General features: G+C 39.2%; 1 protein-coding gene across 8 annotated transcripts in view; it reads right to left on the reverse strand.

Moving 5' to 3' along the window:
* Window positions 1-19,303, reverse strand: part of LOC134527267 (peroxisome biogenesis factor 2) — a 386,335-nt gene that overhangs the window by 66,301 nt on the left and 300,731 nt on the right. For all 8 annotated transcript variants that reach the window (XM_063359792.1, XM_063359791.1, XM_063359794.1 and 5 more), the window contains one exon: window positions 5,721-5,915. In XM_063359792.1, the coding sequence (XP_063215862.1) occupies window positions 5,721-5,915 (195 nt within the window). The remainder of the gene's footprint in view (window positions 1-5,720; window positions 5,916-19,303) is intronic.

The following is a 19,303-nucleotide window of genomic DNA, read 5'->3' on the forward strand; positions in this document are numbered from 1 at the left end:
AGCGGAGCTCATAGTAGATCTGAGGTAATTTTTTATTAGTTTCAACTTCGAAAAACTTCTTTCACAACTTGCAACACTAATTGCCAAAGTCAAATATATACGAATCAAGATGACTATATTTGGAACCGAAATTCCGAGATTCAGTTTTTGAATGAACTGGAGGAGCTCCAGTGGTCCTTTACCACTTATATCTTCCTCTGATTCAGAACAGGCAACAACAACAAACTGCTGAAGACGCTTCCGCTCCATCTGAAACTCGTCCTTGTCGATGTCTTCTAATACATGGGAAAGATCCCCGAACTTGCTGTCCAAAAGTTTCGCTGGCATCAAAAATCCGAACTTGTCCGATATTTCTTGAATTTGCTGGAATAGAGTCGTTATTTCTTGAATGATCTTGTCGAATGATGCGATAATCTCTCGACGGATTTCCTGTTCGTGAGACAAAGCTCCATCTTCAGAAGATTCATCGCCATGCATGCGTTTTTTCCTGCGAATTCTTCTCGTTTTGAGTTCGATTCCGAGTTTTTGGCAGAGAGTCTTAGCAAAGTCAATTGCTTCTTGCACGAAACGGTCTCTACTTTCCACTAAGAGGGTTTTCAAAGCGCAGAGTTTCTGAGCACACTTATCCACACTTAGTCCTCGTTGCTGCAGGTAAATCTGTGCGTCATTTACTTCAGGTAGCACTGCAGCCCAAAAGCCAAGAAAAGTTAGGAAGTTAAATGACTGCATGGCTGTCAGGAGAAGACTGGCTCCCAATCTAGTTTCGGAAGTTTGAGATGAATCTGTTAATTGTTCTAGTACCTCAAGAACTACCTCAAACTTATTTTTAAGCATCTTGACAGCTACATGTCTAGCGCTCCAGCGCGTTTCAGTGACTCGTTTTACTGCTTGACCTGTGACGGCAACCAAAGCGTTCCATCGAACAGTTGATGCGGAAAAGAAGGCAAACAGCTTCTCCAGAGTTCCAAAAAACGTCACGGAATCCACTGATTCAGAAGCAGCGTGTACCCCAGCCAAGTTTAGTGAGTGGTTTGTGCATGCAACGAATATAGCTTTCGGATTCAGTGCTTTAATCCGGGCTTGAACTCCATTGTGGATCCCTGACATTGTGGCAGCATTGTCATAAGCCTGTCCTCTAGATTCTGTATGTCCAGTCCGTCTGATGTTATCTTCGCGATTATATCGTTGCTGAGATCTGCATTTTTTCCTTTTGGTTCGAAGAAGTCAATGATGTCTTCTCGATGTCCTCTGAAGGCCAGATTCTGTTTGGCTAAGAACTGGATAATATTCAGCAACCTGTACAGTACATCCCTCCACTTCTTCTCCTCACTTTCGAAAACTTCTTGTTGTTTCTGATCGATGGTTGCTTTACAGTTTAGGCGAACTTCCAACTCCTTCCATTTCAAGAAGCTCTGTTCATGGCCCAGGCTATTTTCATGGTCTCCTATTCTTGTATTTAGCTTCCACCATTTGTTGAATCCTTCATCAGATGCGAAGTAAGAGCCGGAATTGCCAAACAGCTTGCAAGAAAAACAATACAAGGATTGCCCCTTTGACCCCTGGTGCGAAACTTTAATTTGTGGATTTTTGGGATTTAAATTAACGGACTAATAAAACTAAAACTGGGATTTTACGTTCAGCGTGTTTCACCCAATCTCTGCCAGACCTAGAAGAAAAAAGGCGTCGACCGTTAGAAAATGACTTAACTGAGAAGGGCTTGTAAACCCATAATTTGTAATTAACTAATTTTTTGGTATATTTATTTGCATGTTAAGGTGTGTCAATTTTTTGCTAGATTTCGCCTATGTTAATTGGTATTTACAGCGGTGATACGCCCGGTGCGTATCTATATTTGTATTTGTATTTGTATTAATATGTTCTTATATATTTTTAATGCCTTTTTGGTAATTATATTTAATTTTTGGAGCTCCGAAGTATATGATCAAATTATAATTTTTTGGGGGAATTGTTAAAGTATTTTTTTAGTATTATTATATAGCTATTTTTTATAAGCAGTAATAGGGCATGTATTTTATGATGGATGCGCCTATTTGTGATGAAACGATTTTATGATATATATATATATATTTATTAAATGTTGTCATATAAATTTTGCGTCTTTTTAACTTGCTGCCTCCTCTCACTGTTCGCAACCTTATTAGTATTTTTTAAGCCTGCTATTAGTTTGGGTTTTAATATTTTTTTGGGTTTACCTGCGCTCGCGGTACGGGGCAATATAGGAGTTTTACTGTGTCCCGGTTTGCGGAAGTTGTTTGGTTTGCCCTGGGTTAAGGTCAAACTTTACAGTACAATGCGTAGTCAGGGTGTCCAGCAAACCAGGATAGAAAAATTCCCTGACTTTTCCAGGTTTTCCAGACAAAAATGAAAATTTTTCCAGAAAAATTCAGATTTTCAGATTAATATGTTTCAGAGATTTCTTAAATGAAAGTAACAAATCATTTGCAGTTGTGTGACCCAGAAATGCAGAGTTGTAATATCGTGTAGCAACAGCTTCCTTTTCCTTGTCCCAGAATCTGACGTAAATATCCATTTGTTGCATTTGAGCAACTTTGTTTAAACTTTCATCAAAAGCAACAACAATATGATGACAGTCAACAACATTATTTAACATTTCCTTTTGAAAGTAATGAGCAAGGCCTGACACAATTGTGTATGCTAATTTGGTTTTCTGTAATTGCATTCCTGCAGCTATTTCACTATCTGGAAACATTATTTTGAATAAAGATACACTATTGGCAGCGGACCTAAGAGAAGAATGCTGCATAGTGGCATTCAAACACCACAAAATTTTTGATTTTGTAACACTGTCTTTTCTGAAATATTGTTCAACACCTCGAGAACTCACAGACTGGGATCTGCTAGGCAAATCACTATTATGAGCTTTGAGATGATTTGACGTTACCTGACGAATGAAATTGTTTATTAGTGGCTTGTCCATCGAATTTGCTTGTGGTACGTAACTTTAGACACAGCTGTAACCGATTTGAAAAAAATACCGACTGACTTGGAAGAATTCACTGCATTATTTGCACGTTGGTGTTTTTGGCCTTTCATGTGGTTTGAAAGAGCTTGTTTGCCCATATTACAGTCTTGCATAATTTACAAAAAAAATTAAATTTATCGCCCGGCACTTCCGCGCACCAACTAAATGCTGGATCAAGTAACCATGTAGGATTGAACGATGTTTTCTTGAATTTAGACATTATTCACCGAAATTGTAGAGGCCTAGTCACAGCTCCAGTAAAATCTAGCAGAAAGACCGCGAAAGATTCGCAACAAACAAAGCGTAAGTTTGTATGCACATCACAACAGTGTAAATAAATATGCTACATTTTATAACTTCCTAAGATCACAGCACTAAAATTTGTATTTTGGCTATGATTAGAGTACAAAAATTTCCAAAATAATATTTGTATCTTTCAAAGAAAATTATGTTTGGCAATCTGAGAGAACTGACGAAACGTGTAAACAAACGGAGGAAACTGCAGTAATGGCGCCGGTGGTCGGTTCGGCCAGCTTTGGTAACCTTCGGGTACACTCGAGAACCGCCAAAAGTATGGTATGTTGTAACCCAAAATATGGTACAGTAGCAATATATTAGGCAGACTAACTATGAACAGTAGCTTACAAGTTTACAAACTATGGTATAATCTGCCCCCTTCCTAACGTTGGGTGCGGTATTATCATCAAAATAAGATATGCATGTCATACATACAGTAGGTATTTATAGACTTCATGAAAGCAGCACACTTGTATGTCGCAAGTCCAGATACGTAAAGGAAAACATTAGTTTAAATATTATTTGATTTGTCAAATAGTAAAACTAAAGAGTGTATTCTGTAAACCTTTGAGAAAAAAACTTCATGATAAGCAAGTGGTTAGTGGTTTTGGTCATTTCCAGAACTTTCACAATTTTCCCTGACTTTTCCCTGACTTTTCCCTGACCACCAAAATTCCCTGACTTTTTCAGGTTTCCCAGGTTTTCCAGGTCGCTGGACACCCTGGTAGTACTAAATTCAATGAGTGCGAAAGAAAGGCATCGACACGGGCCGACGCGTGAAACAAAAGATTTTGTATGAGTAATTAACATAATAAGGAGTGCCGCTCAACTCGGCTCGCGCGCGCCGGGCGGCGCGGCGTGATGCGATGTTGCCGTTCGTATGTAAACAAACAAACGTTATAAAGAGCTCTGTCAGTGATTTCGCAGTTTTTCTTTTAAATAAATATTAAAAAATAGTTGGTGCGCAAAATTTTAGATAAAAATGGAACATTATAGTGTGTCTGACACATGTAATGAATGAATCATAGATCAGATCTCAACCAGCTTCACCGGCGACCCGCCCCCGCGGGCTGCCGCCCGGGGCGGGCCGCCCCCTCCGCCCCACCCATGCTACGCCACTGACACAGTACCAATGTTCAGACTGTGATGTTGGCTTGTGCATCACACCTTGCTTCAAAATTTACCACAATAAAGTTCGATAGGACTTGTAAATAACGTTTTACACACATAATTAGTAAGAGAATTCATTGTCTTAAGACTTAGAATTGAATTATGCATTTTCATGGATAACTCTACATCAGTGTTTTTGTGATTTATTGCATTCAAAATGTTTTTTTGACAAAAATTTTTCGATTTTATATAAAAATTATATATAAAAAATATTGATTATATTTTTATTTTAGTATGAAGAGGAAGTTTAGCTCTAGAAATTGTTATTACAGTAGAATATCAAGAGGAAAGGACATAAAGTACCTACCTACCAATGGTCAGAGTATGATGTTGATTTGTGAATTGGATCTTGTGAAAAATGTACAGAACTCAAGTTCTACATGACTTGTAAACAATTATGTACATATCATACTTAGTAGAAGTTGTGCTATTATGATTATAACTAAATTTTGCAAATATATATTATTTTACATCATTTTCTTGTAATTTGTTGCCTTCAAATGAGGTTTTAAAGGAAATTTTGGATATTACTTGATTAAAAATTCAACATTTATAATAAAATATACACAGATTTTATAAACTATGTAATTTTATTTCTTTTTATTTCACTGTATAGAGGAATATTAGATCTAAAAAATGATATATGCACATAAAATATAATTAAAACAATAAAATTTAAATAACATTATTAAAAGTAACAAAAATGTTCAATTATGCTACGTCCATTGGGTCAGAACCATTGATTAAGAGCAAGCCTTCAAAGTGTTAAAAAAACACAACTCATTAAATTTACAACTTTTTGAAAGAAAAAAAAATCAGTCACTTGCTTTTGTTTCTTACTTTGGAAACATCTTTTCTTAATTCTTGATTGAATTTTCGAACATTAGTTTTTCAGCCAACTGCGTATCATCGCCTTGTTCCTCTAATTAGTGAAGCAGTCCAACTATGTGGTGCAAATCCGCTTCATGAGTCATCTCCGCCTTCAAACTGGGCTCGCCTGTGGCGTTTTACTGTATACGGCACTCAATACACTCGTCAGATAGAGTTCGAACTTGCTCACTTGTAATAAAATACAGATATACATATGTACTGTATTATTCGTAGCATGCGCGGATAATAGGGAGTTTACTGTACATCAAAATAAAACATGCCAAGAGACCTGGATTGAAGCTTACTAGAGATTCTAACCAATAACATAAAGACGAGTCACCAAGGATAGTAAGTAATGGCATGACTGAGACGGACGTACCACAAGCGTGTGCCACAGCAGCTCCCGGGTAAGGAACTGGTAGCCGGCGGGCGGCTCCGGCCATGCAGTCACCACATCCTGGGTGAGTGCTCGGTCCACCAGCGTGGGGTAGCGGCCGTGCACCAGGAACACCAGGGCGTTGGCGAGGCCGGCCAGCTGCAGTGCCGTCTCCCCCCACTCCACCAGCTCGCGCACCTGGCAACACCACACACCGTTCTGCCTCCTAACCTCTGCTGTCAATGCAGTGTCTGGCTGCTAGCAAGTCCACCAAGTACACATAGTGATTGATCAGTTCTCACCCGTAAGCCACCAACTCGCAGTCTGCCACTGTCTCTTGCCTCCAACTAGTGAAATGTTACAACCTTCCATCCACAAAAAATATGCTTTCCTTCTGTGTGTGTATCTACAAGTACCGGCCTGTAAGTATCCATGATACTTATTGTGAACTTTCGGGGTTGTGGCAGGGTTTTACGGTGTAGATGTCACCCTGAAAGTACACACTGCCAATAATTATTATCATAAAATATTTATATTCTCAGGGTTTTGTCACTTCCTCTCTCTCCAGTAGTGATCAGGAACACTGCTGCTAGTGTAATTATCCAGGCCGTTAGTCCAGCTAACACGTCACTGCAATGTGTTCCAGCTGAGAGAGTAATCATTCAAAAGAAAGTTGGTAGTGTTATATGATGTGTGAAGTGTGAACAATTACGTTAACTATAACCAGGTCTGTTTTAAAGTAATTAAAAATAGAAATAGCTGGAAAAATGTGATTTTAATATGGTCTTAACTGTTTGATGTGAAATTACTGTCAATATGAAATTCACGTTGATTAGAGCCAGAGGATCAACCAAAGACGTTAAAGTGAATGTTAGATTATTTGCCAGACCTGTATGTTTGTAAAAAAAATGTTACGGGGTCACAGGAACACATCGACTACCATGCGGAGTCTAGCTACAAGCTGTCGGAGGCTTGCTTCTCTCTTCTCTGGACCACCAGGTGGTCTACTGTGACACTGGAACACTGAAAGGGTAAGCTGAAAGTGGCGAACTACTGAAGTTCTGGTACAGCCGGACATTTGGTAGAAGACCAGCTTCCCTCTCGTCCTAAAAACTCTGTTCAATTAGGATCGGTTTCACCAAGTGTAGTGACAGATCGTAGGTGGTGCTGCATCAGTCGTCACGAACCACTACGAGGACGGACGGGACTGACGCGGAAGTTGACACTAGATCGCAGATACTCCCTATATAATACTTGTGCCGTCTCAAACTATTCTTCCAAACAGTGGTCTCGAGAATACTATTTAACATATGACCGCGGATGACGCAATTCTTTGATTTCTCGGGCGGCAACCAAGGCTTTGGTTCGCCCCAGCCCGAGAAACGTCTTCCCGCTGCAATATGGCGATGGCCTTTCTTCTCTTTTTCCTTCCAATTATTTCCTTTTTTTTGTCCCTAGCAACAAAAGAGCTATTGGGCTATCAGCAAAAAAAATTAACTGCATAGTGAAATAAATAAATGAATATCATCATGTAAATGTACTGAACTAAGGCAAACAAATAAAAATTCCAAGGAATAATACTTAGAAGACCCTGAGGTTAAAATGTGTTGTATCTGGCAATTAAGTGTGGTCTATATGGCAAACTATAGTTGTCTTCTTTACAATAAAATATTTAAAAACATTCAATTGGCTCACAAAATATACAATTAATTTACAATAATAATCAAAATATTAACAACATAACTATAAACCGTTGGACTGGTTACAGAGCCGCTTCAATGATTGTTGTGATCTTTTCTTCCAGAAAAATCAGAATAAACTTTCTAAATTGACATTAAATTAACACGATGTACGCGTAGCCACGTACAGAGTCTTGCCGCAAAACAATATTTAATTTCTATAATTATGAATGTTTCAGATTTTATTCTTGTGTTACATCCATGGACAATGAATTATTACTCGTTAGACTCTGAAGTTTAATTTTGTTCATACTGGCTATATGTTAATTTAATTTTCTTTCTGGGCACAATGTTTACAAATACTTTTGTTTTGAATATTAATGTGGAGGGCAGGTATTTACAGAATTTTTAATTTTAAAATTAGTCGGATTGCGATATTTTGGTTAGGTGATAACGTATTTTCAATCATATACTGATGTATCCTTTAATGCAATTTATTTTCAGCCATATTGTAATAAGTTTGTTGATTTAGGCTAACAATGAATGTTTAAATTTTGTAATAATTAGATAAGTGAAATTTTTAAGTAGTGCAGGAAAGCTATAGAAGGAAAAAGTTTGGAAAAGCCATTGTTTAAGTATGGCTTGAACGTGTATTGAGTTCTACTAAAAAGGGTTTTAACGTCAGGAAATGGCCTTAATCCTTCAAGAGTTGTAATTGAGCAAAATCCTATGACGTTTGGCTACAAGTGGAAATATAATTTGTATTAATCAGGTTTTATTTGGCTGAGTTTTGGCCATTCTCAGGATTTGTAATGCCTCAGGCTAGGATTTGTAATGCCTCAGGCTTGATTCTGTAAAAGAAGAATTTAGGTGAGCCTGAACGATCTATTTCCGAGCATCGAAACGTATTATTCTTTGACACAGATTAAACTGATATGTTTGAAATATTCAAAAAGTTATACTTTGTCGACAAAACCCAGAGGTAGGGGTGAGAATATCAGTGTGACCGAGTGAAGCTAGTTTTGGGAAATATAAACTACTAGCTGCAGTACCCGGCTTTGCCCGGGCTGAACACCGGGTGATATATTGTCCGCGAGTTACAGCAAAATGGATAGCGATATGTCCAGTGTGTTGGACATTAAGAAATGACACATAATTACTGTTTGTGTATCTGTGACCTATGATTTTCTGTTTACCCATGGCGATCGGTTGAAAGGTTTAGAAGTTGATGCGCTACAGCGCCATCTAGCGGCAAGTTACAAAAAAAATGGATGATAAAAACACTTCGATGTGCCAACTTTCATGGCGATCGGTCAAACGGTGTAAGAGTTTATCGACGTCATACATACCAAAATCCAATTATATATATTCTTATATTTCGAAATTTTGGGGCTTTCACTTTTGCGAAAAGTGGATGTTCAGGACCTCGAATGGTTTGGAACACTCCATCTCGAAAGAAATGATATTTGAAATTGTCGAAATTTTGGGGCTTTGCCCCCAGAGGGGGAGGGGTGATTTTGAGGACCCTGAATGGCTGGGAAACAATAAAAATCGAAAGAATGATATTTGAAATTTTTAAAATTTTGGGGTTTTGACCCCTGAGGGGGGGGGGGGGGTGATGTTGAGGACCCCGAATGGCTCGTAAACACTCCAAATCGAAAAAGAATAGGTTTTTGGAAATTTTGGGAATTTTTTTTAATTATGGGGTCTTTGACTCCTTGTGGGGGGAGGGTAGTTTGAGGACCTCAAATAGCTCGGAAACTCTCCAAATAGTAAAAAAAGTATTCTTAAATTTAAGAAATTTTTCGAAATTTTGGGGTTTTGCATTCCCCCAATCCCCTTACCACAAATTTGTTGGAGAACACGTCTTTGGGTAAACGTTCCGCCATCCCCCCGACACTTAAGTTAGTAATGACTTAATTTTAATACAATTTCCTCCAATTTTTCGAAATTTATTGGCTTTCACTTTTGAGAAAAAGGAGGGGGGGGGGGGGGGGGGGGTGGAGGTTCAGGACATTGAATGGTTCGGAACACTCCATTTCGAAAGAAATAATATTTGAAAATCCAGAAATTTTTGAGATTTTGGGGCTTTGTCCCCAGAGGGGGAGGGGTTATTTTGAGGACCCTGAATGGCAGAGAAACACTAAAAATTGAAAGAGAATGATTTTTGAAATTTTCTACATTTTGGGGCTTTGACCCCTGAGAAGGGTTGGGGGGGGGGGGGGGGTGATGTTGAAGACCCCGAATGGCTCGTAAACACTCCAAACCGAAAGAGAATAGGTTTTCGAAAGTTTGGGAAATGTTTTTATTATCGGATTTTTGACTCCTTGTGGGGGGAGGGTAGTTTGAGGACCCCGAATGGCTCGGAAACACTCTAAATAGTAAAAAAGTATACTTAAATTAAAGAAATTTTTTAAATTTTTCGTAATTTTGGAGTTTAGCACTCACCCCCCCCCCCTCCCACAAAATTGGGTGCGAAGTCGACTTTGGGTAAATGTTCCACCATGCCCCGGACACTTTAGTTCGTAATGACTTAATTTTAATACAATTTTCTCCAATTTTTCGAAATTTTGTGGCTTTCAGTTTTGTGAAAAGGGTGGGGGGGGGGGGGGGGGGGGTGGAGGGACAGGACCTCGAATGTTTCGGAACACTCCATCTCGAAAGAATAGATATTTGAAATTCCTAAAATTATAGAAATTTTGGGGCTTTTTCCCAGAGGGGGGGCGGAGGGTTCTAGGACCCTGAATGGCTCGAAAACGCTTAAAAAGGAAAGAGAAAGATTTTTTAAAAATTTTAAACTTTCGAAATTTTGGGGCTTTAACCACCTGGGGGGGGGGGGGGGGGGGGGGGGGGGGGTGTGTTATGTTGAGGACCCCGAATGGCTCGGAAACACTCCAAATCGAAAGAGCTATAAAGGAAAACTTATTACCTACCTATGAATAATTTTCTAAATAAATTAAAAAAAACTCTATGTTTAAGAATTTACGTACATACATAATATTAAACTTCAAACTATACACACCAAAAAAAAAAAAAAACTAAGGATTTTTGTGAAACTATATTTTATTTGTCATAATGTTTAAAACATTTGTAGGATTTGTTTATATGTAAAACTGTGGTGTCAATATTCTGCTTATCCAAAGGAGTATAGAAATTAATAGAGATATCACTGCCTGTATACACCACAAATCTTTGAATTAAGTAAAAAAAATAGTCCAAAATGAAACAAAAAGTATAAATAACAACTAATTTGACAAAAAAAAAATTATTCTACTGGAATGACAATGTTAACATCCACCTGAAATTTAATAGAAGAAGGCAGGTAAGAATATACATATATATATATATAAGAAAATAAATGAAATTAAAACATACATAAATAAAATTATCTCACACTCAACCAAACATAATGTTTAATATGAAATAAAGGAAGATGGCAATTACACGTAACTATTCTAATAAATAAAAAAAATTGACCAACCAGAAATAGAAAAATTCAAATTTTTCAACAATATATTATATAATTGATAAATATTTCTGGTCTTCGGTCTCAGTAGCCCTAAGACTCTTGACGCTCAGCAGATAAATTATAAACACTAAACCAAACTCCTTGCAAATAAGTTATAAGTAAGTACTGTAAAAAAAATAATTTAAATTGTAATATACAAAAACGGTATTGAAAATTGAAACAAATATGGCGACACTACAAACTGTCAAGATATTTATTTTTTTCTTACTCTCTACTTAGTTCCTTACAATAGCAAAACGTAACGTAATGGCTTGAAAGCTATTGCTCGGCAGACATAGAGGAATGACACAAACAGTTTGTATATCTATGACACACGTTACATAAAATTAAGATATATTTTTTTAACCCGTTTAAAATTTATTTTTTTTAGACAAATGATAGCCTATGTCCATACCCAGGATATAATCTATCTCCTTGCCAAATTTCATTACGATCCGTTCAGCCGGGAAAAGTTAACAAACAGACAGACAGAGTTACTTTCGCATTTATAATATTAGTAATGATTATATGATTTTTCATTCAAACTGTCTTATAGCTATGTTAATAGTTTGTTTTGTTATTATACATAACTGTTCGAGTAAGGTTATTGGTTCAACATAATTAGGTAATATCATATGTATGAGAAGATTTTATGGATTGATTCAATTTGATGGTTTTAATTATACGTGTTATGTTGTTGGAAGTATTTTTTCATCTGATAATTAAATTTAATATCCTAGGTAAAATCATGTCTATGTTGAACATTATTGGATGATTATATATAAAATTGGTTGAAACACTACAATCATGCCATTTCTCAGGTACTTGGTATATATATTAGTTTTTTCCATTTAAAGTTTATTTTATGAATAATAATAGGAACATGGCGTCCATTTGTTATTAATTGTGACTCCAAATATTGGTTATCACTATCAGATAACATAAATTCCACATCACACTTTGTAGGTAATTTATGTATTGATTTAATTGAGGTGGTAGCAGTGAAGGCGCAACACAAAAGTAAAGTAAAAAGAGTAAGAAGAAGAAGTTATATTTACAGAAGTGGCCACTACCACGTGGTGCAGTGTCTACCTCAGCAGCAGAAGGCAAGAGAGAGGACGTTATATTACAGAAATTGCGCAGCAACGTGGGGCTCGAGCAGACAAGGTAAACTTGTTCTATATATTGTGTGGTTTTGGTTGTGTCAAAAAACTTGCTAACATGGAGACAAGGAGAAGTTCAAAATATGCCATGAAGGATAGGAGCAGGAGTAAATCCAGGGAAGTGGAGTACAGGTTGGGAGAACCAACTCTAATTACACACACAGAGTATGAGGAAGACGCAATGCATAACGTTAGGGTCCCAACACTGAACGTGGAAAAACCCACAGACAGACCAAATATAGGTGCACAAAAGAAGGATGCTGTCAGTGTCACCTATGTTTTAGGAGAGTATAACACATCACCACAGGAGAGTCTGGTATCACCACCCTCGCTAGGGACCATCAACCTAATGGAAATGATGCAGAATTAGGAAAAATGATAAAAGATGTTCAGGACAATATGCAGCAGCGGTTAGATAAAGTACAGGAGAATATGCAAGTTAATTTGAAACAATCAGGAAAATATACAAGTTTTTTGAAACAAAATCAGGAGAATATGCAAGACAGTATCCGTCAGGACTTGTGTAGCATGCAGCAGCGGTTAGATAAAGTACAGGGGAATATGCAAGACAGTATCCGTCAGGAAATGTGTAGCATGCAGCAGAGGTTAGATAAAGTACAGGAGAATATGCAAGAGGGTATGTCAGGTATGGAGAGTAGGTTATCGGAAACCATGGACTCCCAAGGTAAAGTGCTCTCAACCTGAACAACCACGTACAGTCAATAACACAGCGTATGGAGAACCTGGAACTAAACACCACAACACAGCTGTCACAGGTACGAGAAGAATGTAAGGAGGTTAGGGAAGATTGTGAGAGGGCTGTTCTAGCAGTTAATGAGAATTTGTCTACTCAGTTAACTACTCTAGGGGAGAGGACATGTCAATTGGAGAGCAACGTAGAAAACATACAAATCACATGCCGCACCATTGCATTAGATGTAGTAGACCACCACGCCAATAATATCCAGAGACAGGTGGATGAAAAATGCAACACTCTAGAGAAGAAACAGCTGGATTTACAATCTAAACTGGAGCAGTGGGAGAGGAATAAGCAGACACAGTGTGTTATTGAACCACAGCCGACTACTACTCCTAACCACACAATGGTTGAGGTACACTCAGGGAATGTACAGGGTGCAATATCCACGCCATCATCTACTGTTACATGTCAAGGCGCAGAAACATCCGCTGGCAGAACTTTACACCGAGATCAGACACCAGTCCTTGATCCAATTACCGCCATGCACCACCCACTGAGGCAATGGGCCGAATCGATGCCCAAATTCTCAGCCAATAGTCACAAGAACCCAATGCGCTTTTAAAAAAGGTTTGAGGAATATGTCCAAACATTCCATCTGTCAGAGACTGAGAAGCTAAAGTGCCTTAATAACGCCTTGAGAGACCACGCGTATTACTGGTGGGAGATGCAACAAAATTCGATCCAGACTTACGAGTTCCTAACCCGATTCAAGAGCCAGTTCTGGAACATGAAGATACAAGGTAATTTGAGGGCTCAACTGCATTCCGAGAAGTACGATACCAAACGGGGAAGATCACTTGAGGCACACATGTCTCAGATGTTTGAAAAGACACGATACCTTGATTTAGAGATGAGCGACGAGTAGTTTGTGGCAATGGTGTTGTCACAACTGCCTATTAAGTACCAAGTACATCTTACCGGAAGATCATTTCAAATCTTGACTGACTTCAGAGAGCAAGTGTTGGCTTTTGATCGTTTGGACCGCATCAACAGGAATTCCTCTAAAAAAGAAAGCGACCGGCCAGCTAACAATAAGAATCCGCCATTATATCCAGGGTGGCAGAGAAATAACCAGCAAGATAACAGGCAAGCCAACGTAAACACCATGTCGTGGAAGTTCGACAAAGGGAGTGGCCAGCGAGGGAGAAGTCATTCAGACGGCTACCAGCACCAAAGTAACTACTCCAAACGGAAGAACTTCCGGTACCAACCACAGAAATCCAGTTCGTGGTGGGGAAAGCGCCACCAATCAGAAAACGACGTGGAAGAGAAATCCGACTCTGACAGTTAGCTGCGCGCCAAGAAAAACCAGTGCAGAGAGTCATCACAGGAACGGCCTCCCAGGTCATCTCAACACTGCTGTGACCAGTCTTTGAGTCACCAGGTAGAGAACCGACTGCCATCATCCCGCAATCCCGTTGGATACGAGACCAGTCAACAGGTGCAACTTAGCCAAATGAGTCTGCCCAACACCAACCGTCCACCGCCATGCTACAAACCATCGAATCACAACCATTCTGGAAGTTATTTCAGTAGGCAGCAACCGCTACCACCTACCTCTAGCACCAAGCAGCAGGGGAACCATCAGTCAGCAAGTCAATCCAACTGGATAGCTGAGAAGGCTGGTTTGGCAGATCAAGCCAAAGTCAGCTACAATCCTTCAAACTAGAACGGATTGGTGGGGAGTCACCCCGACCATCGATCCACACTCCAGTAGAGGGGTCAAACCGGTTGTGTAAGGACATTATCTTGCCCACGTACAAGTGCATGGATTATCATAGGTTTTTATGTACAGCTATGTTACGCGATGATGAGCGTGATTTCCTAGCTAAGGAAGAACCTGATGAAATATTACCTAGATTGAGTGTGATGTGTCCTGAAATTTTGCTAAATATTTGTGAACAATCTGTACCCACGCTACTGGACAGTGGTGCAGAAATTTCATGCGTTAATGAGGACTTTATAAAACATCTGGAGAGGTTAGGAAAACAATTACATATCATTCCAGTACCAAGTATCAAGATAATCGGAGTTACATCACGTGCCAGCCCACTAGTAACTAGGCAAGTGCTACTCGAGGTGACAGGTTTGGGTGAACCCAAAATAATTACAGCCTTAATTGTGAAAGGTTTAGCCAAAACGTTAATATTGGGAACTGATTTCCTAACCCAATATGGAGTAATTTTGGACTTTAATGGTTTAACTGTATCGTCAAAACAATGCAAGGTACCTACAACTATTACTATAGACTCATGGACCATTACTGGTGAATTCGTAGGCATGCTGAGGCATGATAACCTAACCCAGCAAGTAATGAGCATACAACTTAATGATAGCTTAGTAGCATCATTTGAAGACCTTCAGAAGTCTCTACAAGGTATCACTACTGTAGATTCAAATCAGATACACCATTTGTATGCTATGCTATCTCAGCATAGGGAAATATTTTCGGATAAACCAGGGTTAAACAAATTTTACCAGGCCAAGATAGTTGTGCAAGACAATGTGCCATTCCATCGGAAAACGTATCTGATACCTGCAAAGTACCTTGAAGAAGCTACTGCTTACTTACAGTTAATGTTAGAGTGGGATGTCATCACAAGAGAAGCGAGCCCATATAGCAATCCTATGGTTTGTGTCAGCAAGAAAGATGGTTCTGTAAGGTTATGTTTAGACGCCAGGGAGCTAAACAAGATTACCGTTCGAGATCGAGAAGTCCCTGTCAGACGAGTGACATCTTACGTCTGTATCAAGGAGTCCGCTATCTAACCACCCTTGATTTATCCTCCGGATATTGGCAAATCCAACTAGAACAAACATCTCGCCAGTATACTGCATTTCTATTTCGTAACCAGCAGTACATATTCCAGGTTATGCCTTTCAGTTTGTGTAATGCCGTTGTTGAATTTACGTGTTGCCTAGCAGCTACTTTGGGTCCTGAATGCAGTACTTTCACTAGGGCATACGTGGATGATATCCTGATAACATCTAGTACTTTCGAAGAACATGTGAAGCATATCCATCTAGTACTGGAAAAATTGAACCAGGGCGGCATGACCGTAAAGTTGAAGAAGTCTGTATTCTGTCATGACGAACTGCCATTTTTAGGTCACATTCTGACACCAACAGGAATCAAGACCAGTCCAGACAAAATGAAGGTGATTCAAGAATTTCCTACACCCAAGAACGTGAGGCAACTGAGCATTTTTAGGGGTGGTAGGATTTTATAGAAACTATTCGGACACAATAGCTGAAATTGCAGTGCCATTATTTACTCTCTTGAAAAAGGTTTGTCCGTGGAGCTGGGAGGCAGACCAAGAAAATGCTTTTGGAGCTTTGAAACAGATTTTTCTAGAAGAACATGTCAGCCATCATCCCGTCCAAGGACGTGAATTCCGTCTGTACACAGATGCTTCCAACTTAGCCCTAGGGTGCAAGTTAGCCCAGAAGGATGAGAACGATGTGGAAAAAGGTGGTCGCCATGGCTAGTCGCACGTTGAATTCAGCGGAAAAGAATTACACCGTAACGGAGGAGGCGTTATCCATCGTCTGGTCCCTCCAGAAGTTTCGAGATCTTTTACTTGGTGAGAAGGTGAAGCTTTTAACTGACCATCAAGCGTTAACCTGCTTGAAAGCTGGTAAAGTGTTTGGCAGCCGTCTAACTCGATGGTATTTCTTAATCCAAGAGTATGACATTGAGATATGCCATATCAAGGGGACTGACAACACCAAAGCAGATTGTCTATGCCGAATGCCAGAGCTGGAGAGAGAAGTAGCGGCTGCATCTAAGCCTAAGGAATTTCTAGTAGAAACCATGGAATTGGGGAAGCTAGCGAATAACCAGAAGTTAAAGGAAATACTGGGAACATTGAAAGCTGAACAAGATCGGGATGAGTTCTGTCAGAAGACCATCAAGAGACTGACAGAGTGTAATAATACACATCAGATCCATATGCATTTTTGTTTGTCACCAGAGAAAATTTTATTTCGTCATAACATAGGCCATAGGTTGTTTGAAGATTATTGGAAACCAGTAATTCCTACTAGCCTACAGCATCAAATTTGTTGGGAGGTTCACCAAAGTTTAGGTCACGTAGGATCCAGTAAATTGTTAGGAACATTGAAAAGACAATTATATTGGCCAAACATGCCAAAGACTACAGCCAGAGTGACATCTGCAGGTGACCTTTGCCAGAAGGCTAAACAACCTAAAGAACACCTGCATGGAGAACTACAAGCCATTATTCCTAGTCATCCACTGCAGTTAGTATCAGTGGATTTATTTGGACCTTTGCCGCCATCCAAGGCTGGAGTGCAATATGTGTTTGTGTTACTTGATGTGTTTACCAAGTACACAAAATTGTATCCCATTGTTAATGCCAATGCTAAAACGGTACTGAAGAAACTAAAGGAGTTCTGTGACTTCGTAGGAAAGCCTACATGTGTGTTGTCAGATTTGGGTACGCAATTTCAGAGTGGGATCTGGAAACAAGGTACTAGGAAACTAGGCACAACTCCTACAACATCATCACCGCGTCATCCACAAAGCAACCCCGTGGAACGCCAGATGAAAACTCTTGGTAACATGTTGAGACTGTACTGCCATGATGCGCAGCAGAGCTGGAGAGATCGATTACCCATTTTTGAATGCGTGTTAAATCACACTATCCACGCATCAACCGGTTTGACACCCTACGAAGCATTAGTCCTGGAGCGGTCGGAGGCGATACCACACAAATACATCCCGATCTGTCCAAGTAAGCCCGCAGATACAGAGGAAACTATAGTAAGTTCAGAGGAGATAGAAGAGTTGGTGAAGGAGCGTCTGACGTCGGAAGCGAGAATACGCCAGCGTTGAAAACCAGCATCCAGATCCACCATTTCCAAGTAGGAGACCTTGTGCTCAAGAAGACTGTACCTACCAGCAAGAAGTGGGAGAATATCACCAGAAAATTATTCTTACTTTACTCAGGACCATACGTGATAGCAAAGCAACCACACCCGAATTGCTACACCTTAGCAGAATGTGAGACAGGCAAGATCGTAGGCAATTACAATATAAATCAGTTACGTGCATATAAAGCACCAGTTCTGTAACTGCAGCATAGATAAGGAGATCAGTGTTGTATTTCAACTGAATTTCAGATGGTATGTGACATATGAGCCAACCAATGCTCTGGTTGTAGGTCAGTATCGGGCCAGGAATATGAATTCGTTGTCAGCTGATATTTTGTGTTATGGAATATTGTTGAATCAGCTGTTGTCTACGCGATGTAAGTTGCTAAGCACATTTGTTAGTATTGGGATACAGTATTTATTGTTATTATGTACTTTGAGCTAAAGAGCTCCTGAGTTGCTATACTCATATTACTAGGGTAGTGTTCTAGAAGTGTTTATGTGTTATCGTGTATGTTGTACTGTATGATCCCTTAAGACTGTAGACGACGAATTGTTTTTGGTTTGACAGAATACCAACTAGAATTTTAAGCTCATGTCAGGTTGAGAATATTTTGTAAGTAGTCACATAGCCTATTCAAGAATGAGAAATGTCCTGATCTGATATAGTTCTGTTAAACTTAATGATAAAGTTGGAATCTTAACTAATATACATGCTGAAGCCTATAATGTCTCTGAATGTTGTATGAAAAGTAAATGGTTGTAATATGGTACCTGCTCATAATAATAACAATAACAATAGTAAGGATATACTGTGCTATAGGTATAATGCACAATCTTATATTCTGGTTCTATTTTACTTACAGTTTTGTTCTTCAACATTTTGATTGCCAGTACTTAATTAGGTTAATTCTAAGTATCTAAGGTGACTATAGTTATATGAGACCAATATGTGTAATCTTTAGAGTCTGATTTTTGTTACACAGCTCTCTGTTAATGCAAAGGATTTGCATATCTCTCTCACACTATTGTGAAAACTTTATGAATATGCATATACTGCAAACTTTATTTAAAGTTAAAAATATCATTTTAATAATTTAAAATATGTGATAAGCAATATTTGAAATGTTAACTGAATGGGTTTCAGTTAATATATATTCTGTTGTTGTTTATGAATAGATTTGACATGTAAATAAGATTTTATGATATAGTTTAATGAAAATTTGTAAGATTACTATGTATGTGTTAGTTGATCTATGTTACACAATGGCAATATTGTCACGCGGTAAAATTTTACGTGTAGGGTTTATTGAACTTGGCTTTGCTCACGTAGTGCTTTGTGAGCCCGCGTGAGTTCCTGACACTTGCTTGCGACACTCGGGCATTGACTTTTGTTTTCCTGGCGCGGTAGATTGTTAACGCTCTCTGTTTTTCTGGGACGCTGGCGGGATTCGCCGCCCGAGGGCCTGGCCAGCTATGTGGGCAGTTGCGACATCCTGGCCTGGAATCTCCGGGAGCGTTGGCCACCCTGGTTGGTTTCGCTGCGTTGCTGTTCTCGCGCAGGCGCGCGCCTGATGCGC

Source organism: Bacillus rossius, chromosome 1 (assembly GCF_032445375.1).
Source record: "Bacillus rossius redtenbacheri isolate Brsri chromosome 1, Brsri_v3, whole genome shotgun sequence".
Taxonomy (NCBI): Eukaryota; Metazoa; Arthropoda; class Insecta; order Phasmatodea; family Bacillidae; genus Bacillus; species Bacillus rossius.